Below are 27,179 nucleotides of genomic sequence, written 5' to 3' on the forward strand. Positions count from 1 at the left end.
AAGGAAATTGAGGTAGGCGTCATGGCTATTTTCTGTCACTGACATAAGTCTCGGGAAATCCGGAGCTTTGTTTGTAACGAGAGCTTGATTATCAATTGTGGTCGAATAAAGTAAGCACAACTGTGTAAGCTATCACCCAACCCCTATGACTTCTACCAGTGTGTCGCTACTGGGGTATGGGAAAGGGGGCACTGGGAGTACATGCCCCCTCCCCAGCGAATTGGGGGAAATATGGCTAGAAAGTCATGGGGAACGCAATTTAAAAACAAGATCATACGACCCTCTGTTAAGCTCTTCCGCCACTAACTATCTCATTATAAACCGAGTTAGTCTGGTGCCCCCCCCCCCCTCCCCACATATCTACACCGGGCACTCACTACGCCACCGGTGTCTTCTTCTAAGGCTTACGTCACCAGGTCGAATTTTTTGGAAAAAAAATTATCTGGGACGTGCTTAATATTATTTTAATCGTTTTTTCTTTCTTCGAATAACCATAAACCTTTATATCTCTTTATTATACAGTATTCCCAAGCCGTTTTAAAGGAAATATATGTGTTTTTTCATTGCATGGGTGTCCTTACTTTTTAAAGATCTACGTATTGTTGTATTTACTGTTTAACAAAAGCATATCACATCACATAATGTTAAATATGTACACATGTATTAAAAGATCATATATTCAAAGTTATTCTATTTTATGGCAGAATGTGTTTTGTTCTTATTTCATTATAACTTTGTTTCATTCAAGCATGGAGACACTTGCCTGAGTTTATTGATTTGTATGATTATTCTGGAAAGTAAATATATAAATCCAAATCAAATCAAATCAAAATATTATGAAGTTCTTGAAAGTAGATATCCCTTAAGGTAATCTGATGCACTAACGAATCTCAATAGAGAATTCTGCCAATGATGAGTCATTTACAATAGGAGCTGTTGGAGCTTAGGTTATTTCGTTTTGATAGGCCTGTTTAAAGTCTTTTCTTTTTGTTTTAAACCTTTTCTAAGAAAAGTACCTCGGAAATGTTAAAACAATCGCTGACTCATTGTTTTTATAGATAACGTTCTTTTACGATGTTGACCTTCTCGAGTTGTTCTTCTTCTTTTGTGTTTATTTTTCCTTTTTACTTCACAAAAGATAAGTAAGGACAACCAAGAAAGAATGCGTCACCCCCTGTCATTAGGTACTACAAACAGGTTGTTCACCGATAGAGGGGCCTCATGTAGTTAGACTGTATCAAGCCAGACTTCGTTTATACTTTATAATTCATTGACCTTCTTAAGAACTGACAAATCCTTCAAATTTTGGGATTCTTCGGTTTATTACAAATTGTCTGAATTTGACTAAAGCACTTTTTTTAAATGAATATAATCACTCCCCCCCCCCCAACATCTCTCTCTCCCCTCCCCCTCTCTCTCTCTCTCTCTCTCTCTCTCTTTCTCTTTCTTTCTTTAATGACTTTATCTTATTTTTGTGTCTGATAACATAATTTGAAAGCATTTATCTAAGAAGAATTACGGACTAGAATTCACTCAGGTAAATATTCGTATGATGACTCAAATAGAAATCGCCATGTAATAATTACGCACCAGAAACATATTGCACTATTTTAATGATCCAATGTTTGATGATACTACCCCCGAACCTTTTTAATTAGTAACGGAGGCGAGAAATGAGTAGGCCATCAAAATAATGAAAGTTCTATAAAGTCAAATTTCAAAATTCATCAAATTTCAATGACATATATTTTGATAACCTCTCAATTCAGACCCAAAGTCCTACAAGATGCTACGGAAAGATTTTTTTCAGATGCTATAGCCATATACTTCCTAGGCAGAGGAAGTCACGGGAAACACCCCACTCTCCCTTCCATTCGCTTTAAAACTGCATCAGCATGTCAATTTTAAACAACAACAAAACCAAAACAAGTTTAAAAATCCTAAAAGCTCCTTCGGTATCATCATCACCACCATCATCATCACCACCACCCATCATCATCACTATCTGCACCACCCTCATCATCATCATTATCATCATCAACATCATCATCATCACCACCAACAACATTATCACTATATACCGCCATCATAATAAGTGCCACCATCACAACCTTTATCATCATGATCGTCACCAACTCCCATCATCATCATCATCACCATCATCATCATCACCATCACCATCATCATCATCTAAACGAAGTAACTCAAGAAAATCACATACCACCAAGATACCACAAAACGTATCATGCACGAATATGCGCTTATTGCTTTTTTACACGGTTAAATCTATTTATATCAAAGCATTATCACATGCTCCATTAATCATGATTCCGTGCTTCGTACTTTTATTTCGTTGACTGTAGAACACGAAAAGGGCTTACAGCTGACGGGATGTTAGACCACATAAAACTAGGACAGATTTCTGTCACCTTCCGCCAACCCTCGACTGAACCTTGATCAAAGTTTCCCTTTGCAAATTCCTATTTGAATCTCTCTATAAGGATCAGAGAGAGATAGAGAGAGAAAGAGAGAGAAAGAGAGAGAGAGGGGAGAGACAGACAGAGAGAGAGAGGGAGAGAGAGAAAGAGAGAGAGAAAAAGAGAGAGAGAGATAGAGAGAGTGGCGAGAGTGAGAAACTCGATACAAAATAAAAATCAAATTCATTCATAGATAACGTAAATAGGTTATCAGCACAGTTTCTTATTTTTTTAGGCTGAGTATCTCTTTTTATCTCCTCGTATACGTCGCAGAATAATATATTCGCTTCTTCTTCTCCTCCTTCCTCACTTTCTTCCTATTCCCTCCTCTTTTTCTCCTTCTCTCTCTTCTTTTTCTTCACCTATTTTCCTTCTTTCTCTTCTCTCTCTCCTGTTGCCCTTTTTTCCCTCTTTTTTTTCTTCCTTCCTAATGCTCCTCTCTCAATATTTTCCTTCTTCTTCTTCTTCTTCTTCTTCTTCTTCTTCTTCTTCTTCTTCTTCTTTTAATTCTTTCTGTCCTTTCTCTTCTCCCTTTTCTTCTCCTCCCGCTTCTTATCATCCTTCTCGTTCCTGTTTCATTTTGTTATGCTTAATTCATACTTGTTCAACAGCATTTGTATGAATAAAGAGTTTAAATAAAATATGTTTGTTTTCTTAATGATGTTATTTAGACAACAGTCACATAATTTTTATATTGTTTCTAAATTCTACATATCCATTTCGCATTCATGTAATATCATCTGTTGGCATTGATCCATATTACTTTGACATGGAGTAAACGCACTTGCGCACTCATCTTTTTCAGATCTTCAGGAATATGACCGTTATTGTTTATCATTTGGCAAATACTATAGTTAAATGTTCAATCCCAAATGACATATGTTATAGATCTATTCGGGTGATGGTTCAGTTGAGCTTGCATGAGCATGAAGAGAATGGCATAATGACACATAGCAAGCACCTTAAACTACGAACTAGCCCTACCGAAAAAAAAAACCTGGTCTTGCTGCACAGTTCTCCAGTAATTTAAGGTACAAGACCAGCTAGAACATCATTCACAGGTGCTCTAGTAAGACAGGTTATACCCTACTTACTACTACAGCTAGCCCATGTATCATCCAACCTGATCTCCCATAACTCTCAATGCATCTACAACTATACATCACCCTGCACGTCGCTGGCTGTACTGTCTACGGCATTACAGTAACAATTGTGAGACAACAAGAAGTTCTCAAAATTGGCCAGACAATAGCAGTATATATAATTATATACAATTGTACATATGATGATGATGATGATGACGATGATGATGATGATGATGTGGATCCTGATCAAATGATTGGCTGAGAGCGTACACGTGACCAGGCATTTATTTTGCCTAACGCGTAATTTTGATAATGACCAGTCATTATCAAAATAATGCTTATGACCGGTAATTAGTCTAATCATGTTATAAAACATTATTTTATAAAACAAATAAAACATCATCTTATAAAACAAATAATACACCTCAATTTGTTTAGGTATTAATAAAATTACCCACACAAGATAGCTTCGAAACAGTCCAAACAAGCCTGTTAGACTGTTCCAAAGGTACCTTGTGTGGGTGACTCTTACTAATGCCCTCACCGCTGTGTATTTTTTGTATACTAATACTTCCTTTGTTTATAATCATTATTGTTAAAGGTAATACAAATTTTTCGGAAATTTTGAAATTGGGTGGATAATGATTCTTTACAATTTTGATATAATTGGATACTCCAGTGGATGTATTATAAGCACTAGAAAATTTGGCCCCTAAACTACTTCTGCTTTCGAGAAAAATTGAATATAAAAATTATCCGGTGCTCCCGGTAAGTTTTGATAACTTTCAAATAGCGCCTACGGTCGTTCAATGGTAGCTGCGACCATGAAAATCTCAGAATATGTAGTTATGATATATGATTTCCAAACGGAAATAACTAATCGGTCGATTTTAGTCAAAAAACATTGTTTTATAGCTTAATTAATATCTTGACCTTGAGAGGGAGCTGTACAACATAGTTTATTATTAACAATTTCATACGTTTAGACTCGATTTCAACCGCGACAACGATCACTGAATATTACAGGATCGCATAATTATGCTTACAATATGTTCATCTGAACGAACTTCATGACCCCATGCATACCAAAACTTTGTATTAGCTTTAATAAAGTAATATTGAAACAAAGTTATATCAACGTATTTGTAATCTCTCTCGATCTCTCTCTCTGTTTCTTTTTCTTTCACTCCCTGCTTCTCTCTTTTTCTCTCCCGCTACTACTCTCTCGCTCTCTCTGTCTCTGTCTCTCTCTCTATCTCTCTATCCCTCTCTATGCTTACATGTACGTCCCCTTATTCTCCCCTTTGCTCTATCTCTCTTTCCCTCTCTCTTCTTTATCTGTTTCCCTTGTTTGGAATCATCTCTTTTCTCTTCTCTCTCACTTACTGTATTCTTCAGTTCGTGAAATATTCAATTCTCTTCGTACCTCATAACCTTATCCCCTCCCCCCTTTCTTACACCCCTCCCCCCCCCCTCTCTCTCTCTCTCTCTCTCTCTCTTTCTTGTTTCCTTTCTTTCTCAGGTTCTCTATCATGTATTAGCAAGTGCCCGTGAACTATTTCTATGTAATGAGTTACAAATGAATTCGGGAGTGGCTTGTTGTTTTAACACAACTTCACTCAATTAACAAATTGAATAAGATTATTAATATGCACACATTAGTCGCTAGTTAAAATTCAAAAGCCAAATACAAACCAAACAGAGTCAAATATCAATTGCATGTAGTAATAATCATATCGTGCTATTTATTCATCCATTTTACCATACAAATATAAAACACTTGTAATGTGCTGACATCACTTCGCATCAAGCTATATAGTCCCTGATAAGCTGAAACGGTTTCAGTTTGAGCAGAGGGGTGTTTCACAAAGAACCCAAGTCGAATTGAACTCTAAGTTGGACTTAAATACTACTGAGATCCATAATAGAAAAAATGAATGATTTGAATCAACATTTTATGCCTTTTAATATAACTTTTACAAAATATTTTCATAGATGCTAATGGCTTTCCATAATTTTTAAGTCCAACTTAGATATAAGTTCAACTTAAGATCTTTGTGAAACGCCCCTCAGGAGAATTCCATGTAAGGTAATCCTCTGATTCTTTCATGCGCAAGTGACGTGTTAACGCTATAAATGATGAAATAGATGATGGCCTCGGGATTCCCCTGACGAGGGTCCGTTGGTGATAGTGGGCGTGGCATCTTGATCGGTTTCCCGGCATCTCTTTTGAATTACCCTTGACAAAAGATCCCCCCCCCTCAGTTTTTCTTCACTGATGACCGCCCCTGGGGCTAAGACATATCATATAGAAACAGTATCCCTGTTAGAGGTAACAACCATACTTAATAGTACGATTCGGTATCTCTATCAACATATGGTGGTCAACTACAAAGTACTAGCAGAGTTCACTTATAATTAAAGCTGATAATAATATGTACAACTTTTCAGTTTTGAACAGCGAGATAAACAAAACTTTTGCAATAAGATAAAACTGAACTTTTTTGAAAATAGAATCCCTTTCTATATCTATCCTTTTACCCACCAACAAATCAATGCATACAACATCTTACATAAGGTCACTAAAAAACTTTACGATAGAAGTATGATAATTATGTATGTAAAAAGTATTACAGTATAAAAACACCAGTGCTTCTACTCAGTACTTCAAATATTGAGCTTTGGTCAATGGAAGTAAAAGTTAGAAAATACTAAGACTACCGATTGTTGAAATAGGACTGATATTTATTTGAAATAAATCAAATAAGGTCCTTAAGCAATAGATGTGTGCTGTTCATCGCTGTAGTTAACACATAACACATGGAAAACGAAATCAACGTACAAATTAAAAAAGAAATTAACATTGTGCATTAAAAATGAAATACCCACACGTCAGCTGAAGTGTGGAAATAGAAACTATAATTATATCATTCATATCATAACACACTAAGACAATTTATACAACCATGGCTAACAGTCCACAGTGATTAGTAATCATGCGCATTTCGTGTCATTTATAAAGGACTCGGTAACTTCTAGGAAGTTTAAGTTTTTACGTAAACTTTATCTTTGGGTTCTGTCATTCATTTCATTCGCAAAGTTATACTTTGAAATACGAAATGGTTTCATACAAGGTATTAATCTACAATATAGTAAAAACATCAGAGTGAGAAATACACATGACAGTACTTTAATTAGTTTGGTATTGTATGAAAATACCTTCAGATCATTTTTTCGAAGCCCAGTGGCCCCATTTAGTTTGGAATGCTGAAATATTCAATCACACCAGATTGATTTATATCAATTTATTAGCTTGACATAAATAAAAAAAAATTGCATTTCTTTGAGCTCTACGATACAAATTTATTAATGATATGCCTTGGTCTTTATAATTTTATATCAATTTCTATAGGAGATATGAACGTTGTTCTAATTTATACCTCAAAATGGCTTTACTGTATTTGAAGTAAGATCACATTCATGCACATCTTATCTTCTTCCCCTCAACTTTTTCAACGCATTCTAAGCGTAAATATGGCGGTTGAAGATATATTAGTACACAATCTGTAAATATGACACCTTTTCTATTTCGTAGAAATAAAACTACAATCAAATACAATACATGGTATAGTGACTGTTTATACAAATTGTCTCGATTAGGGGGATGTCTGTGTTATAATGATGAAAATGGAATGATAAAGAAATGATAATTATAACGTTGGATATAGTGTGCACCTATTCATACAATGTGTAGAAGGTGCTCGAGGTATGACCCTTATTGGTTGACGTTGATAAAAGACTTTTATCAGTCGCAGCGCTGATTGGTTCACAGTGTGTAGAAGTTTGCATGTCGTAACGCTGATTGGTTGACGGTGTTCTGGAAAACAAATCAGAGCGTTGATTGGCTGATAGCGTCGTCGCGCTTATTGGTTGGTGGTATTAAGAAGTTTCCCTGTTGTAGCACTCATTGGCTGATGGTGTCTAAAAGTTCTACATTCGTAATGCCCATTGGTTCTTGATGCTTAGAAGTTTTCCTTGTTGTAGAAAAACTTAGCGCCATCAGGAGTCAAGCTGGTAAACTTATTTGCGTTCTCATGGAGTACTGATGATAGGGCTTTAGGACCGCAGAAGAAAACACCGATACTCGTCCTGGAACATTAAGAAATAATGAATAATTAAATAGATAAAATAAAAAAATAAATATCAAAAGATATTAGGTAAAGCAAAAACATTCGAACACATGAACGTTTTAAAAGTGCTTCCTCTAGTTTTTACCCAAACATGTCATTTAGTATTTGGTTAGCAATACATGATGTGACAGGCGGGGGGGGGGGGGGGTTATGGGTGTGTACCACCCCCCCCCCCCCCCCATTTTGCTGCCAAGTGAAAATGCGATGTGCATAGAAAATGCCATCATGTGGTCCAGACCCACACAGTGTCTGCATCGTCATTGGGTCACCCCCCAAACAAAAACAAAAAATAGATAAATACAAAATAATCGCCTCGCCGCTCTGCATCGTCATTGGGTCGACCCTCCCCCCCCCCCCCCCACCCCCTTAGCAAAACGCTAGAACCGCCCCTGACAGGTTTTGGGCTTGAAGATCAATGGATTAGTACACTTTCTCTCTGTATCATACTATCATCATCTTAAAGGAATACCATAGCGATAACAGCCTTGTCTTTTGCCATGAATACCTCAGGTTTATAATGCAATTATCGTAATATACACATTCGCCTGGTTATTGTGATCCATCAGTTTGTAATTTCTTGTGAAACTGTTGCCATGGTTATTGATAATAAAATAACTAACCTTGGGTTCTCCTCTGCAATCATCTTGAAGTTGGAGTCCCACTTAGGACGACCATAGTGGGTTTTCTGTCTTAGACCGGTGATGGCGTCTATCTCTTGCTCCTCTTGTAGGTAAATGTTCTTTGCCTGGTAGAGAGAAATGAAGTAATGAGTTAACATGTTAAAGATGCTGTTTAACTTGAGAAGTACATAAATCGAAAATGAGTCTAATATGTTTGGGAAGCAAGATCATAATGATAGGTGCAGTCTCATGGAATTCTTTTACTTCTACAGTTATTGATGATAGTTATGATTTTAGAGTAATTCGTACTGCGGAAAAAATGACCTTTAAAATCGAATAATGTGAGAATGGGATTTGATTTAAAATCAATGTTGTCCTTTTAAGATACTGAAACGTTGGTCTTTTTCTCGTTTTTGTTTTCAAAGATGCGTTCTTCACATTTTGAATATTTGAAGACCAAAATGTAATAATCCTCGTAAGTCAAGCACATAGCCTAAATTGTGATTAACACTTTTGTTCCAAAAATGGGTGTAACAAACTTCTTCGTTCATATCTATCCGCCTGAGTTTTACACTTATATGCCTAAAGTTTACACTTATATGCCTAAAGTACAGGGAAAGGACTTTCACTCTTTTCAAAAGGTCTCTTCGAAGATGTTTTGAAAAGCATACGCTTGATAAAGTCACCCACCAGGAAGTTTTCTTAGAGCAATTGAGACAATTTAACGGGGATTGATGTCAGGGTAATTATCCGGGGGTAGTTGTCTGTGGTAGTTGTCCTTGTCCGTGAGTAATTGTCCTGATGTGAACTTTGACCTACCTGTGTATTGTTCCAGCCCCGGGAGAGATAGATGTAGTATTTCAGGAAGTCAGGTTTGCCCTGTTCAGTGAAGTGAGTGTCAATGGAGTCGAGAAGAGTTGAGAACCACTCAAAGGCATTGGTATCGGGACAGATCCAGAAGAAGTACACCTTCTTCAGCTTCAGAGAGGCGCTGTTGTTAACACTCTTCAGCCTGTAGAGGGCGATATAACAAGTCATGAACATCATGTATCCAATTACCCAATCCCTTTTCTTCCTTTTTTCCGTTGACCATTGACAAGTCCGATATAAAATATTTTACCATTTGGCATGCCTCTTTCCCGTTATAGAGTTGAAATTTGATTCCTGATTACTTTGTTCACAGTCTTGTTATAACGATGATGATGATTGTGGTAATGGTTATTTCTCTGAATTCAAAAGAGTGAACATTTGAGATCACTTTTGGGGAAATTGATATAAAATTATTGAGAAATCAACTCCAAGAAGTGGTTTGATTAATATTATTAAGAGTGGAATCAACTACATGTGTCACTGGCTATTTTGAAAGTTGATTTCACTCCAAACGAAGTGATCTCCAATATGTCTCCCCCCCCCCCCCACCTTCAAAATAATAAATAAAATAAATAAATAAAAATAAGATCTTTTTAAATCCAGAATGACATTTATGTGTATTTAAAGATAAAAACATGTCGTAGACGAATGTTTGTTTGTATTTTTTCTTCCAATACCTGAGCAAGAACAAAATGTTGATTTTTTTTGTAGAAAATGAAGAAACAACGTACCAGATAGATTTGAGGATGGAAGCGAAGGGTGTTACGCCGATTCCAGCACCTACACAGATAGCAACCTCGTACTTGAAGATATCAATACTAGCTGTACCAAACGGACCATCAACCGCAACTCTATGAAGAAGAATTTAATAATGTACAAATATGGAGGGAAAAATTAGCAAACGAGAAGTCAATAATCTCATTAAATGACTCTCAGTTACAACAATCGTGCACGCTCTTACCTAATTACAGTCAAACCTGCTTCAGTGACCACCTGTCTACAAAGGCCATTTTTGTTCCCCTTGGGCGGTCGCTATAGACAGGTTCGACTGTAATTAGATTTCTCTGCCAGTTGCATCACAGACACGTAGCGAATGAGAGATGATGAGAGATACATGTATATATGTAGAGAGATATTGAAGAAGAAAGAGAGAGCGAGAAGAGGGCGATGTAAGAAAAAGAGAGCGAGAAGAGGGCGATGGAATAAAGAGCGAGAAGAGGGCGATGGAAGAAAGAGAGAGAGAGCGAGAAGAGGGCGATGGAATAAAGAGCGAGAAGAGGGCGATGGAAGAAAGAGAGAGAGAGCGAGAAGAGGGCGATGGAAGAAAGAGAGAGAGAGCGAGAAGAGGGCGATGGAATAAAGAGCGAGAAGAGGGCGATGGAAGAAAGAGAGAGAGAGCGAGAAGAGGGCGATGGAATAAAGAGCGAGAAGAGGGCGATGGAAGAAAGAGAGAGAGAGCGAGAAGAGGGCGATGGAATAAAGAGCGAGAAGAGGGCGATGGAAGAAAGAGAGAGAGAGCGAGAAGAGGGCGATGGAATAAAGAGAGAGAGAGAGCGAGAAGAGGGCGATGGAAGAAAAAGAGAGCGAGAAGAGGGCGATGGAAGAAAGAGAGAGAGAGCGAGAAGAGGGCGATGGAAGAAAAAGAGAGCGAGAAGAGGGCGATGGAAGAAAGAGAGAGAGAGCGAGAAGAGGGCGATGGAATAAAGAGAGAGAGAGCGAGAAGAGGGCGATGGAAGAAAGAGAGAGAGAGCGAGAAGAGGGCGATGGAAGAAAAAGAGAGCGAGAAGAGGGCGATGGAAGAAAGAGAGAGCGAGAAGAGGGCGATGGAAGAAAGAGAGAGAGAGCGAGAAAAGGGCGATGGAAGAAAAAGAGAGCGAGAAGAGGGCGATGGAAGAAAGAGAGAGAGAGCGAGAAGAGGGCGATGGAAGAAAAAGAGAGCGAGAAGAGGGCGATGGAAGAAAGAGAGAGCGAGAAGAGGGCGATGGAAGAAAGAGAGAGAGAGCGAGAAGAGGGCGATGGAAGAAAAAGAGAGCGAGAAGAGGGCGATGGAAGAAAGAGAGAGCGAGAAGAGGGCGATGGAAGAAAGAGAGAGAGAGCGAGAAGAGGGCGATGGAAGAAAAAGAGAGCGAGAAGAGGGCGATGGAAGAAAGAGAGAGAGAGCGAGAAGAGGGCGATGGAAGAAAAAGAGAGCGAGAAGAGGGCGATGGAAGAAAGAGAGAGAGAGCGAGAAGAGGGCGATGGAATAAAGAGCGAGAAGAGGGCGATGGAAGAAAGAGAGAGAGAGCGAGAAGAGGGCGATGGAAGAAAGAGAGAGAGAGCGAGAAGAGGGCGATGGAATAAAGAGCGAGAAGAGGGCGATGGAAGAAAGAGAGAGAGAGCGAGAAGAGGGCGATGGAAGAAAGAGAGAGAGAGCGAGAAGAGGGCGATGGAATAAAGAGCGAGAAGAGGGCGATGGAAGAAAGAGAGAGAGAGCGAGAAGAGGGCGATGGAATAAAGAGAGAGAGAGAGCGAGAAGAGGGCGATGGAAGAAAAAGAGAGCGAGAAGAGGGCGATGGAAGAAAGAGAGAGAGAGCGAGAAGAGGGCGATGGAAGAAAAAGAGAGCGAGAAGAGGGCGATGGAAGAAAGAGAGAGAGAGCGAGAAGAGGGCGATGGAATAAAGAGAGAGAGAGCGAGAAGAGGGCGATGGAAGAAAGAGAGAGAGAGCGAGAAGAGGGCGATGGAAGAAAAAGAGAGCGAGAAGAGGGCGATGGAAGAAAGAGAGAGCGAGAAGAGGGCGATGGAAGAAAGAGAGAGAGAGCGAGAAGAGGGCGATGGAAGAAAAAGAGAGCGAGAAGAGGGCGATGGAAGAAAGAGAGAGAGAGCGAGAAGAGGGCGATGGAAGAAAAAGAGAGCGAGAAGAGGGCGATGGAAGAAAGAGAGAGCGAGAAGAGGGCGATGGAAGAAAGAGAGAGAGAGCGAGAAGAGGGCGATGGAAGAAAAAGAGAGCGAGAAGAGGGCGATGGAAGAAAGAGAGAGCGAGAAGAGGGCGATGGAAGAAAGAGAGAGAGAGCGAGAAGAGGGCGATGGAATAAAGAGAGAGAGAGCGAGAAGAGGGCGATGGAAGAAAAAGAGAGCGAGAAGAGGGCGATGGAAGAAAGAGAGAGCGAGAAGAGGGCGATGGAAGAAAGAGAGAGAGAGCGAGAAGAGGGCGATGGAAGAAAAAGAGAGCGAGAAGAGGGCGATGGAAGAAAGAGAGAGAGAGCGAGAAGAGGGCGATGGAAGAAAAAGAGAGCGAGAAGAGGGCGATGGAATAAAGAGAGAGAGAGCGAGAAGAGGGCGATGGAAGAAAAAGAGAGCGAGAAGAGGGCGATGGAAGAAAGAGAGAGCGAGAAGAGGGCGATGGAAGAAAGAGAGAGAGAGCGAGAAGAGGGCGATGGAAGAAAAAGAGAGCGAGAAGAGGGCGATGGAAGAAAGAGAGAGAGAGCGAGAAGAGGGCGATGGAAGAAAAAGAGAGCGAGAAGAGGGCGATGGAAGAAAGAGAGAGAGAGCGAGAAGAGGGCGATGGAAGAAAAAGAGAGCGAGAAGAGGGCGATGGAAGAAAGAGAGAGCGAGAAGAGGGCGATGGAAGAAAGAGAGAGAGAGCGAGAAGAGGGCGATGGAAGAAAAAGAGAGCGAGAAGAGGGCGATGGAAGAAAGAGAGAGAGAGCGAGAAGAGGGCGATGGAAGAAAAAGAGAGCGAGAAGAGGGCGATGGAAGAAAGAGAGAGAGAGCGAGAAGAGGGCGATGGAATAAAGAGAGAGAGAGCGAGAAGAGGGCGATGGAAGAAAAAGAGAGCGAGAAGAGGGCGATGGAAGAAAGAGAGAGCGAGAAGAGGGCGATGGAAGAAAGAGAGAGAGAGAGAGCGAGCAGAGGGCGATGGAAAAAAAGGAGAGGGAGAATAAGGGAAGAGAAGGGTAGAAAGAAAGAACGAGACTCTATCTTTGGGCGAAATGAGGGGAAGTACGAAATTTGTTCTTAACTATTATATAGCTTTAACTATTCTTATTTCTCTGTAAAATACCTGGCTAGTTCTTCTTGAGATTGCTGTTCTGGTTTGTCTGCTCCCATTGCTTTGAACAGGTCCCTGGTCCAGTCACCAACAACACGGATATGAACACTGAAATGATCGTCTTCAGGAGCCTAAAGACAAACGATAAACTTTCATTATAAAATAGATTACCCTTTTCCTTCATCCAGCTACCCTCATAAAATTAAACCGTCAAGAAATGTTGTTATAAGGTTAACAATTTGGGAAAAATGCTGTAATAGTTATCAAATTAACTATTTATAAGGATGATATATGGTTGTATGCATAGGCGTATGAGCGAAATGTTGTGAGGGGTCGGGACTGACGCCATTTGCTCGAAAACACAACTTTCCAGTTTCTGGAAGAAAAAAAAGGCTTTGTTATATTTATTAAACATAAACATATTCGGGCATTCACTAAACATGTAGCTGCCCGAATATGAGTTGACGATCGACCTAGTATTTTATAAAAATATAAAAAAATAAAAAATAATCAGAAAGCTGCAGCCCTCCCCCTCCCCCCCCCCCCTCCCCCTCATCGCCTACGCCTTTATTGTTATATTGTGAAATGGAATTGGTAAACTGTACGTTACATTTTATGAAAATAAAATAAAGAATAATCCATTAATTAAATTCAGTACAACTGTAAATACAAATGACATAGCTGGTCTAGAGAAAATGTATAATGAGAAGCGAGTATTGAGGTTTTGTTTAGGTTTGAATTGTTGAAATCTTGCATTCGCATACAAGAAGGCTAATTGACTGATTGGAATGTTCAAATTGGCAACTATCCTGTGTGACACTCACCGATGTAAGAGTAAATGGATGCCACTGCACGTGTGAGATGGAGGGACATTTGAGAAAGATGTACTGACCAGCCTCCATCTTGAATCCTTTCTTCTTCATCTGGAGCTCAATCACCTTCGATTGATGCTTTACAACCTGTAATTCAAAGCCAGAATTCGAAGGTTATTTTGTATTCAAAGTCAATGGAATAGCAAGGTATGCACTGGAAGAAATGGGGGGGGGGGGCAGCCTGCCCGTGCCCCCCCCCCCCCCAACAAAAAAATAATTATATAACAGAAAATTGTTCATAACCTTTCAAATATAAGACCCAGATAAAAGGCTAATGAATTTATTATCATTATTGGGGGTTGCTGATTTTTGTTGCTTCTTTTCGTAACATTGCCCCTTTGCATTTTCTTTTGTACAAGTCAAAATATGATATTTTTTTCGTTTTTTTTTCTCTATGATTCAGCTATTCATGAAATTAGATATAAAATAAGATTTAACAACAATCACCGTGTGTTTTACCGCTATGAAAGTGTAGGGCCCTTTTTTAGTTAATAGTATTAATATCGATTATTCAGGAGCATTAAAACACAAAAAGTACCATAACACATTCATAAAATGTTACCTTGGTTAATGTAACGGTCTGACAGCTCCTCCAAAATCGAATCATCCTTTCAAGCAAGTAGATGAAAAGCGGACCACTCACCCACTTATAACTCTGCGAAGGAAGGTTAACAAATCGGTTCGTTGATTAATAATTAGGGTCAGATCATTTAGTTCCTAAATGATCAATTTATTAATTGCTTGATTGATTAATTTATTGAATGATTGACTGATTGACTAAGTTACTGGTTGAGTGAATGATTGAATGATTTACAATAAGAAAAACAACTTTATGTTAATGGGGCACGCGTGCGAAAGATATTTTGGAAAAGGCGTCTGCCATTTTGGGGATACTCTTGTACTCCAAATTCTTTAACAAGCAAAGAAGCAAAACAAAATAGGTTTCGTGCTGACGAGGGGCACATTTTCTCTGTGGACTTAATGAGGAAGTCCACCCTAATATTGAGTTTGTTTTTAATAAGAGCAGAAAAAAGAGAAAAAAACAAATTAGTGTAAGTTTCAGCAATATCCGACTAAGAATAGGAAAGTTGTGATTAATTTAGTCGTCGTCAGTGAAACACTAATTGGTAACACTGTGACGTATTTTGCGAGCTCCTCTCAAATTTGCTCTGTAGAGAACATGTCGTAACTTACATTTTCCTAGTTATTGATTACGGAATAGAATTGTTTCATACAAGGGTTGTTTACATTTTTGCAATAATTATATTTAGGGTGAATGTATGATTGAACATTTTCTTAAGGGAAAATATAAACTTTTGAGTACAGGGCAATTGGAGTGGATCTCAAATGAGAGTTGCCAATGTGATTGATTGCACCTTCAATAATTCATAACTTACTTATTTTTAATCGATTTTTGCTCAAACTTTAACTGACCTGTTTCTCTCATCTTTTGGCTTCTATTAAAACCAACTAAATATCAGGGTGGACTTCCCCTTTAATATGTACTTGAGGTATGCAAGATTGGGACACTTGCCGTGGACATATGAATTATCCATCCACCCTCCTCTAAGGATCCGCCACAGACTATAAAATGCGAAATGATATGATTGAGGTACTCACTGCAGCTGATCCATCTTTGAATACAGGATCCTCACACTCCTCAGAAGTGGGACCCCATAGATCAAGGTTTTCAGAGCAGAATACTACGTCATGACGATCGAGGTTCGTCTGAGATCGGATGATGCCTCTGGGAGATCGAAAGAAAAACCATTGCATTTTGTAATGAAGAGAGATAAGGATTAAAAAGAAGCATCACATGATAATGTTTTTGTGATGGACTTCTCGTATCGAGTATGGTATGAAACTTTGCCTGCAAATCGATTCTGAATCAATGTAATGTTTGTGACCTGCGTTTTCCTTTCTTTTTTAAATCTATCATCATCATTTATTTAATAGAATCTACAGTTTCTTTGACTTTGTTTAAACTATTTATACCCTTTTTATATATTTGCTTGCATTTTTATATGAATAAGCGAGGTGGGGGGGGGGGGGGGTCTCGGAATTTGAAAATTTGACATTTTTGTTTCGTTGGGGGGGGGGTAGGGTCACTTTTTTAGGTCAGCCATTGGCATAATTTTTTTAATTAAAAAAAAAAAATTATTTAAAAAAAAAAATAAATAAAAAAACTCAAAAGGGGGGGGGGGGGTTCCCAAAAACATACACAAAACATTATAAAAAAAAACTCAAGGGGGGTTAACCCCCCTCCCCCCCTCCCCCCCCCACCCCTGCGTACGCGCCTGGGTAAAGGCATATCCAACTTACCCGACACCATGGGCAAGCAACATGGCGAAGTAGACGATGAAGAGGTGATGGGTGATCCAGAAGGTCTCGAAATAAGAACGCCTAAAATGAGGAGCAAGATAATTATATAGATTTACAAGATTTAATTTGTGAATTTAAGACCGAATGTGTAGTTTGTCCCAATGGCCTTCATTTTAGGTTAGGCCCAGTTACTTTCATTTATTAAGGAAGAGAAAAGTTTTAATGATCTTAATTTATATTTCAGATCTGAATAAAGAATTTAATCGGTTTAAATTAAAACATATTGACTGTAAAAAAAAATTGATTTCATTGACCTCAACCTAATGAATCAATAACCTATGTAAAAATGAATGAAATTGAATTTGATATGTTATAATATATTTTTTTTTAAATCAAATGCAATAATTTGATGAATACGGTAGTGCAAAGGGACATAAGACGGCGATTATTAGTGAGATCCAATGAACTTAATGGTATAACACAAAACAAATTGAACCGAATAGCATTAAATTGATTGAAATGTATTGAAATAAATCGCTAATTCTGACCTGATGAATTCTGTAGCAGAAGAGAACATGAGTATAAGGACTAAGGTGAGAACAGCTCCAGACCATCCAGCGATTGGGATCAGGGCCTGCTCAATTAGACCAAGTCCTGCCGGAAGGTTCTATGGATCAAGGGGAAAGGGGACGTAAGAAACGGATGAAATATGTTCAATAATCGATCGATTTATTTCATTATTTATGATTACCAAATTCTTCTTAAAGCTTCTACGCTTCAGACAAATTTACAGCTTAAGAAAATAGTGGGAAAAACTGGTGAAAATATTTCTAATTACACAGAGCTTAATTTGAACAATCCTTACCAGAAACTTTCTGAAGCGTTTGAAAAGTGAAATACCTTTTCTTTTCTTATTTTTTCCCACATCCATAATGTAACACAGCTCCATGGTATAACTATATTCTACATGTTCCAGTAGCGAAGTGTCCGGGATAATAAATAGAAACTGAAATTGAAAGAATTACGATTATATTTTATTTTCATGCCGATGTCAATTGCTATTAATTTCTGTTTACTATTCTGGTATATTCATCCATGTCATGGTGGAAATATTATAAGTAGAATGGATGTAGCTCAAGAAGGGAGAATCCTGTCAATAAAATCAAAACCAACCTTAGCGCCTTGGATAGGATTCAACCAATTGTCCTCGGGTTTAACTGTGAACTTGCGACCGATTGCAGAGATGCCATCGCATAAGTCATCATTGTTCGTGGTCACACAGAGGTAGTGGTTGTAGAGGTTTCGGAAGTTGAAGGCGTGGGCGACCACGTGAACGATCGTCCAGATGACGATCATGTAGGCCACCGTCTTGTGAAAGGTCAGGTTCTTGTCAAGCTGACGTCGGACACTCCGCCTACAAAGCTGTGAATGACATGTCGAAATGGTGTCTCATAAATGGGATTGTTGTTGTTGTTGTTGTTGTTGTTGTTTTCTCAAGAAGTTAAGAAAAACATTGTCATAAATGGTCTAGTGGATAAGTGAACTAGTGGTCACCCGACTGCAGATCACAAGGTACGGGGTTCAAGTCCCGCCGCGGCATTAATGTCCTTTGGCAAGACGTTAAACTACATTTGTCATTCTCCACCCAGGTGTAAATGGGTACCTGATATGCTTTGCGGTAGTTACTTTGGCAGCTTGGCTACGACCAGGGTAATATGTGTAAAGCGCCATGAGCGTCAGAGCCTGACGGATACCGGCGCTATATAATTAACCATATTATTATACCTATTTCATGGCCGAGTATGAGGATTATTGTCAAAAGAGTTCATAGCAGATAAAAGGGGTAAATCAGAGTAGGTGTCATCCATCGATATATATTTTTGCATGATGAGCTCGCAAGCAGGAACAACAACATCACAAAACGCTGTTCCCTTATTTTCAGAAGCGTTAAACCATGGACCTACTAGACTGGTTAAACTATCTCAAAACTCTCTTACAGGCCAATATGAAGTTTACATTTACTTTTCCCTTTCTGTTGTGTATGGTATAGCTGAGATTGTTCGGCTGTTGGTTGGATCCACCACTGAGTTGTTTTTATGCCTCTCATTAAGCCCTTGACTACTGAATCATCTAATTCACCATAGACTTAACACAGGGACCACCAGGTTCCAGTAAGCAATGGGTTAACTCCAAACTTACCGTGTTGGTAGCACATGATCCTCTGAAGAAAGAGATAAGATTACGACAGATAGGTAGTAAGATGATCATACTGTTCAGGTTTAACGTTGCTCCTGATGCCTTTGCAATTGAGAGACCAACCTAATCAATAAAAGTTATAAAAAATAAACATTAATCAATAAGAGATGTACAAATAAACATTAATCAATGAGAGATATACAAATAAACATTAATCAATGAGAGATATACAAATAAACATTAATCAATGAGAGATGTACAAATCAACATTAATCAATGAGAGATATACAAATAAACATTAATCAATGAGAGATGTACAAATCAACATTAATCAATGAGAGATATACAAATAAACATTAATCAATGAGAGATATACAAATAAACATTAATCAATGAGAGATGTACAAATCAACATTAATCAATGAGAGATGTACAAATCAACATTAATCAATGAGAGATATACAAATAAACATTAATCAATGAGAGATGTACAAATCAACATTAATCAATGAGAGATGTACAAATAAACATTAATCAATGAGAGATGTACAAATAAACATTAATCAACAAGAGATCTACAAATAAACATTAATCAACAAGAGATCTACAAATAAACATTAATCAATAAGAGATCTACAAATAAACATTAATCAATAAGAGATGTACAAATAAACATTAATCAATGAGAGATATACAAATAAACATTAATCAATGAGAGATATACAAATAAACATTAATCAATGAGAGATATACAAATAAACATTAATCAATGAGAGATGTACAAATCAACATTAATCAATGAGAGATATACAAATAAACATTAATCAATAAGAGATATAGAAAATAAACATTAAACGATGAGAGATGTACAAATAAACATTAATCAATGAGAGATATACAAATACACATTAATCAATGAGAGATCTACAAATAAACATTAATCAATAAGAGATATACAAATAAACATTAATTGTTATAAATGTATTCACTTGACTCCAATTAAAAAAGGCAAGGAAATTGTTCAATGCCTCGTTAATCTTTCTCTTTATTTTGTCCAACTTGACTTGAAGCACCTAACGTCTCAACAATGTTTCTATTCTTATTTTTTATTTCCTTGTTCCTGTTACTGATTCAAATATCGCTTCCAATGTCTTTATATCTGAATGTTGTACTTTTTATAATTCTATACTGATTGCATCATTGATGATGATTGTTTGTTTTTACTGAAATGGAAAACGTACGCCGATTCGATGATTTAAAAAATCCCTTCACTGCTATTCATTTCTTCATTAAAAATATTACATCTACATCATGCACCGGTACATATATGGCCATATTTGTATCACCCTTTATGAATCTGCTTGACTTATTATGTTGATTTTCAGAAGAAGAAAAAGATTAACTAACAAGGTTAGATCGATGGCCCTCAAGAAGTTAATTGTTACTCAGATCTGTCTCATAATTATAGATGCAAAGTTAAAAAGTTAAATAACTCAGATCTGTCTCATAATTATAGATGCAAAGTTAAATAGTTAACAAGTTAAATAACTCTGTCTTATAATTATCGATGCAAAGTTAAATAGTTGAATAACTCAGATCTGTCTCATAATTATAGATGCAAATTTAAATTGTTAAAAAATTAAATAAATCAGATCTGTCTCATAATTATAGATGCAAATAAGAAGCAAAAGTCAATCTTACCCCGGTGATACGCCTGATGTAGAAGTACTGTGGTCCTTGCTCGTATACAAGAAACGTTACCACCCAGTATGCAACGTTTGCAGCCAGCCATAGCAGCTATGGGAGAAAAAGTGAGAGAGAGAGGGAGAGAGAGAGAGAGAGAGAGAGAGAGAGGGGGGGTGGATGATTAGTGATATTAACTACTAGTCAAAGCTACTCATAATTATTATGATGGCTTATCATCTTTCTTTAATTTGACACCTTGATCAATAACATCTGGTCATAGACAACTGACCAGGTCATAACATTTCCAAAACAAAGTCCACGGACAGAACAGAAAATATAGCCTTTAACTACTTAATCAATGTGTACACTGTATTGATAGAATTATAAAATCTATATATACATGAATATCATTACTATATATCCCTCACAGAAAATGTATTGTAATGTAGGCCGCGCAAAATCCTCAAAGCGCTTCCTGTGTTCGAAACACCAGCAAATCAAAACAAATTGTCTACAAAAATAGGTAGCAATCTTTTGGGGAGGGGTAGACTTAATCCCACCCCCACCCCCCCCCCCCTAACACAAAATAAAATTGCCAGGCACAATTAGAAAATGAAAGTAAGAACCCCATTATTCTTCTAAAATCGCTCCTGGTATAAATATAATTATTTCATGCATTTACTTGATTGACATGGATAGTCAAGCTGAGGAAATTGAGAGCAGTAAAGAAGATATTATACATGTAGGTAGAGGAGAAAGGGGAGGGATGGAGGCATATTGGATAATGATTCTCAATGATTTTACAGAGAATATAATTATTAACATCAGGTTCAATCGATTTCAAGTTTCATTCATTCAACTGGAAATGGAGGTACATGGGTGTAATGGCACCCGCACCTCCCCCTCAACACCACCAACACCACAAAAAGGTAGACGTTTAACACTTAACATGAAAACCTTTGTGTGCTATAGAGTACTGTATCATTACTTATTTTAACAGAAAAATGTCACGTTCTAACTCTTTTTAATTGTGCAACTGACAAGCAAAGTTCCAACGGCTTCATTAGACACATTTAAACAGACACGTAAATCAAAACAATATTCTAAAGAATTTGACACGAAATAATGTGAAAACCCCTTTGTATAATTATGTACTACAAATCAGAGACATTAATCATCTGAAGACAAACATCTTATTCTGTCACGTACGCCGGCAATGACACGACTAAAATGAAGTCCGGTACTCGAAACGTTGTATTCCCACAGGATGACAATGAAGTGATATCGATTATTTTCGTGGAAATAACAATGAAAATTGGTCTATCGTCTTCCGATGACATAAACAGGATGCAGGAGAAAATAGTCTGCAAAAAAGGGTGTAAAGTGTGGTGAAGACGCGAGCAAAAGAAATTGTGATTTACAGATAATGCAATGTCCCATTCTTCGAATAGATTTAATCGATTTAGTATAATGGTCAAAGAAGTTTCTTTCAGCAACATACAGTGACTGCTAAAGTTATTTTACCGGAATGTTTTTTGTTTGTAACTGTTAAATAATGCACACAATGCTAAATAATTCTGATCTGCAACCAGCATCACAAGTAGGAATGGAATTGAAAATTAAAAAACTACCCCTAACTGTCTAAAATAACTATGGGGCGCTAACTCAAGGCATGCGCAGAAGCCTCCCCCTCCCCCTCTTTCCCCCTCCAGCTGTGTTCAGAACCCAAGATAATAATAGAACCTATACAATTATGTAGACGGTACAGATATCTACTTTTCATAATTTATTTTTGATCAACTTCTACAACTACTATTTTTGATCAACTATATATATGAATAGAGCTTGAATCTGATTTTGATTTCCCGTTCAGACATTGGAGGAAAAAACTAAATATATGCTCCAAAGACCATATTCTAGAGATTTTCTATGTTTTTATTTCGTTTTCGCTTTCAATATAAAAAGTATTATCCGATCCAAAGTAATATGAGTGACAATATCACCGGACGTGAAAAAAGAAAAAAAAACAGTCGGTAGAAACATTAATTTTCTTGAAACATAATGAAATCGATGCTCAATTATGTATGCGATATGTTTAGGCACAACTTAAACATACATCCGAAACATCCTCTTTGTTCTGCTTCTGTTTTTTCAGTAGTGCCTTTGAGTCGCCATGTCCCCAGACTGTGTCTACAAGTCTGAGTGGCTTGTGAAAGTAAACCTGACAGGATAAGGTGCCGTAAACATACCTAATGATAATCTTTTTTTTTTTTTTCTTTTTTTTATAAAGTCAATACCTAAATAGGTACTTTGAACTTCCTCGCTAGAAAGGAAACCCTGGCTTTCGTTTATCAAGTTTATACAGTAACAGAATCGCGATGATTCCACAAATTTCCTCATTAGTTTCATCCGGATTTTGTTTCTTCAAAGCCAACTACATATTATACATGGGATTCTGATTCGTATTATAGTTGATAAATTTAGACTAAATTATTGGGCAAACCCACGCAATTCAGATTACACAAGTCCCATGACTGTGCAATTATAAGTATATCGACATACACCAATAGTCGTTTTCAGTCAGTAAATGATTTTTGTAAATTGTGTTATTGTTTCAGGTCACAATGTTTCAGGTCACTGGGTACGTTGTAACTTTATTGATGCTAACACCTTCACCCGTTGTACGCTAGTATAAGATGAATTTGTATATTATGGTTTAAACATACAATTTTATTTGACGATCTTAGAGATTGTTCTTTTCATTTATTTCTCTTTACATGTAATGTATTTACTTAGCTCTTTTTGTTGTTTGTTCATGACATGCACGACATTACAATAAACTTTACTCAGACAATGGATCGTCATAACTGGAAAAATAAATACAATTAAACTTCCTCCTATCATTCCCCGTATTTCCGTTTCCCTTTGCGTTGCCGTTACTTTGTAGCCGAAAGTTAAAACAACGATAATATTGCTAACGATGATAACAATTATGATGATCATAATATCAATTATGATAAAGATAATAATAATTAAGATAATAATGATAATAATAATAATGATAATAATAAAAATAGTAATGATAATATTACATTTTCCTTATGAAGGATACAACGTTCATGTATGTGCAGCATGAGTAATTTAAACAATCATCATCGCGGCGCTCCCACGGAACAAGGTCAAATTACAACAAAAATGGTTCATTATCCAGAGAACAACATTTCCCTTGTGTTTGAACAAACAATCAGTTGACTGTGTCAATATTTCATTGCTTTGTCATGTCGGGTGTAAAGTCAAATGTTTAACATGTTATTCTTTCCTTTTTTTCGTCCTGTTTGGGATTAGGAAGGGAAATTTAGGACGAATGGGGGGAAAACGTTTCTTAAAAAGGTGGGTTATAGGGAAGTTTCAAATTGAAAATGTATTTACTGACATGGCTTACTGTGGGGTGTTGAGTTTGTAAACCAATGTAGGCCTACTTCTTATTCCACCTTCTCTCTAGGCATTGCCTATTTATTTCTCTCTTCTCGATATCTATCCTATCTCTCTCTCTCTCTCTATATATATATATATATATATATCCTCTCTCTATCTCTCTTTATATATAAACATCCCCTCTCTCTCTCTCTCTCTCTCTTCTTTTCTATTATCTCTTTCTGATCAATTTTCGAAACCAATCTTCTGAAAGAACCCCCCTCCCCCTTTCAAACGGCTGTCAAAATGCGATCAAGGCACTGACATAAAAGGGAGACCTTGATTTTTCTCATCAATGACGAATTGTCTGATTACGTAATCACTGGTCTTGTATAATAACGTGCTCATCACCAGGACTGCCGTCATGCATTGTCCATAGATAGGACCTTTCCTCCCGTCGATCGAGGAGCAGGAAATAAGGCCCAGCCAAGCAGGAAACTAGACATCAGGGGCGATTGTTATCCGTCACAGGACAAAAGAGAGTTGAACAAATCCACAAAACAAAGAACCAGAGGACTTTTCACCTCAATTTAGTCTCATAAATATACCACTGAGTGTTTTTAGCTCCATACATACTATACTGTATTCACAAGCCGAGAGTGCACCGAACTGATTTTTACACCGCTATCATGGTGGGTCATATTGTGGTGGAATTGTGGGATATTACATCTAAAAATCAATGAAGCTATTATCAAAAACTAACCACCGCTTCCACCTCCTTATATTACACTGATGAAAACATATCAGATACATGGATATTCTTTACCACTTTTGATCGATCTATCTATCTCTATCTATCTATCTATCTGAGTATCTTCTCCCGGTTCGGAGGTTGATTGCAACATCTCTCCATTTCACTCTATCTCCTGCCATTCTGGTGCACTCTTGATCGATAATAGATCTAAAACTTCAATCCATGCAAGCTGGTGTCTGCATTAATTCACTCTCTTTTGCTATTTTCACTTTATGTCATGTTGATCTAGCTTGCTGCCCAAAGTGCCCAATTCCTTTTCTACTTATATCGTCTTTTTTTGGTAGTTTTCTTCCAGGTGCGACATGTTTAAGTAGACCTACTTTAAAAAAAACTGAAGTTTTCGACGATGAGGCAAAATATTGTTCGCTTAGCCACAACTAATAAACATGTCTAATAACCACTTAATACAACGATGCATAAAGAGAAAAAACAACTAGTGTGATACGGTTGCAGAGATTTGCACCTTACATGCTTTAAAACTCAGAAGAGCCTGGAAATCAAGGGTACTTCTGTTATTGAGTAAAACTGACTTTAGTTTGGCCCTACTTGGCTATTGTTGAATAGGAGATAGGAATTTATTACGGTGATAATTTTGGAACGCTTTTCGGGTCAGTGGAACATGGTAATTGGTAGCATTGTGTAAGCCGCGGCTTGGGAACAAAAACACGTCTTCCGTGGGAGTTTATAAAGAAAAAATTGAATGTGTGTACATTTCCTTTATGCAGATCATCCATGCATTTATATTGATTTTGGAGTACATTTATCATGTTATTGAACTCAGTTCTCTTTAACGAGCGTACATTATATTTAACAATGCCAGAAAAAAGTTTCATCCCGGAACGTATGTTTATCTGTATGTTTATCAGGCAATGTAAAACTGACAGGCCTCCATGCTATATTTGGTGTGGAATGCACTAATTACTGCTTGACGCCATCCATTTGAAAAACTACTCGTTTATAATCTTTTTCATAATGAATCATACTGTACATAGCTTTAGTGTAAATGAAACTATATTTTTCAAATTGGAATGAAGTGTGGTTTATCTTTCAGGAATCGCAAACTAACATCGTTCATTATGTCAGTTGTGACATAAATTATCTGCCCCTGATCTATTCCATGTCAAGTTTTGAATTCTAGTATAAAAACCGTATGCTACATATTTCATTGAGAAACACAAACACATATGGCTCAAATATCTTGGTGAATAGTTTATATTTCAGAACTATTATCTAAACTCTTCAAAACTTGTTACGCGTATACTCTTATTGTAATACCCATCAACGCGATTATCTCTTTTAGAAGAATCCTCATCAAAATCGACCTTAACACCAGCCATTAAAATACGGTGACTTAAAGAAGCCTGTTTCTACCACCAAGTCCACCAAGTCCACTGAATATATCTTTGAAGTTCACCAACAAATAAAAATCAAAGCTATTTCATAACTTACCAGAAAGAAATATTTCAGCCCCTCGTTCAAAAACTTATCACCCATGTTTGACGATACTCTTGACTCCGACAAGAGAGAGAGGGAGAGGAAGAGAGGTATGTATTCCAAGATCGGAGGCCTAGTCCTAAATGACAGATTTGATCTGATGAGAAACCGGCAATGTTATTTCCGTGTGTAGTCGCTACCCCGAATGACAATCACAATAGCCAAGTCACCTGCCTGCAATAGCTTAGGACTTAGGAATCCTCCAAACACACTCAGCTGTGTCCGGGTCTAAGGTCTGAAAGAAGTTGGATCAAAATTACAGAGCTCTTCGACAAAATAAGTCTATCTCGTCTCTAGACTCTAGCTGCATGTAGCAATACAAAGTGTATACACGAATCCACCGTATGCCAATGGGTAAAGGTATATGAACTCAATCGTGTATGTCATTAGCGGTGTTGGCTCACCAGCACTGAAAATGGTTCCAACAAATTAAAAACGCCTTTTCCGCAGTTTGGGTCGTACTCGGAAAGGAAATTAGTTTATCATTTTGGATTGTTTACCGAGAACTTTGACTCATATGAGAGTTCCGCACGTGTACATGTTATGAGAGGACATGACCTAAAATTGTATATGTTGTCATTGCACCGACGCGTCAGCTCTAGATCTACGACTTTGAGGTTACTTTAAATAGTCTTCCTTTATTCAAGGGTCCAATTATAAGTACTTATCGTTTTGTCTTTCTCAGTTTCACATGGTCGTGAGCACTCAAAATCACCATCAATGTCATACTCATTTATCAGGAAACTGGAATTTGGTCGAAATATTAGTTTGGATTAGACATCATCAGTAAATTCTTTGAGAGTTAATGTTTAATTTCGCCGGGATGCGCACAAGCTTTTTCACTTCTCGTATAATATTGAAAAACCATCTTTAATATTTTCTCTGTTATATTCAGATTGTCTATGTCCATCATTTTGTGTTTTCCATAAAACCAGATATTTGGACTTTTCATGATTTTAACTTGTAAGAATAAGTTTCTTATTAAAAACAGTCCAAAACCCAAAAGCAGAAAGCCATGCAATCAGCATGATCCCAGATACATAAGAGAAACACACCAGTGGTTTAGTATGATACTAGGTGATTTCAGTCAAATTAAATCCTTAGAGCATTT

At 37.5% G+C, this 27,179-nt stretch overlaps 1 protein-coding gene across 1 annotated transcript; it reads right to left on the reverse strand.

The window, feature by feature from the left end:
* Positions 1 to 5,273: 5,273 nt before the first annotated feature.
* LOC115928144 (cytochrome b-245 heavy chain-like) lies at positions 5,274 to 26,420 on the reverse strand. The gene is made up of 14 exons (XM_030994933.1): positions 26,024 to 26,420; positions 20,362 to 20,457; positions 18,664 to 18,783; positions 17,638 to 17,886; positions 17,013 to 17,131; positions 16,465 to 16,545; positions 15,763 to 15,889; positions 14,705 to 14,797; positions 14,095 to 14,229; positions 13,283 to 13,401; positions 9,974 to 10,093; positions 9,192 to 9,384; positions 8,373 to 8,497; positions 5,274 to 7,711 (listed from the first exon to the last, which is right to left on the reverse strand). Exons 1-14 carry the CDS (start codon positions 26,066 to 26,068, stop codon positions 7,585 to 7,587), a joined length of 1,749 nt encoding a protein of 582 aa, XP_030850793.1. The 5' UTR covers positions 26,069 to 26,420; the 3' UTR covers positions 5,274 to 7,584.
* Positions 26,421 to 27,179: the final 759 nt, after the last annotated feature.

Source organism: Strongylocentrotus purpuratus, unplaced genomic scaffold, assembly GCF_000002235.5.
Source record: "Strongylocentrotus purpuratus isolate Spur 01 unplaced genomic scaffold, Spur_5.0 spur5_scaffold_21, whole genome shotgun sequence".
NCBI lineage: Eukaryota > Metazoa > Echinodermata > Echinoidea > Camarodonta > Strongylocentrotidae > Strongylocentrotus > Strongylocentrotus purpuratus.

Excerpts from the sequence above, each read along its gene's own strand:
- LOC115928144 (XM_030994933.1), bottom strand. The coding sequence starts at position 26,068 with ATGGGTGATAAGTTTTTGAACGAGGGGCTGAAATATTTCTTTCTG. Across the intron at positions 9,385-9,973 it reads TCCATCCTCAAATCTATCTG|GCTGAAGAGTGTTAACAACA; the intron begins GTACGTTGTTTC and ends CGCCCTCTACAG. Across the intron at positions 7,712-8,372 it reads ATTGCAGAGGAGAACCCAAG|GACGAGTATCGGTGTTTTCT; the intron begins GTTAGTTATTTT and ends TTAATGTTCCAG.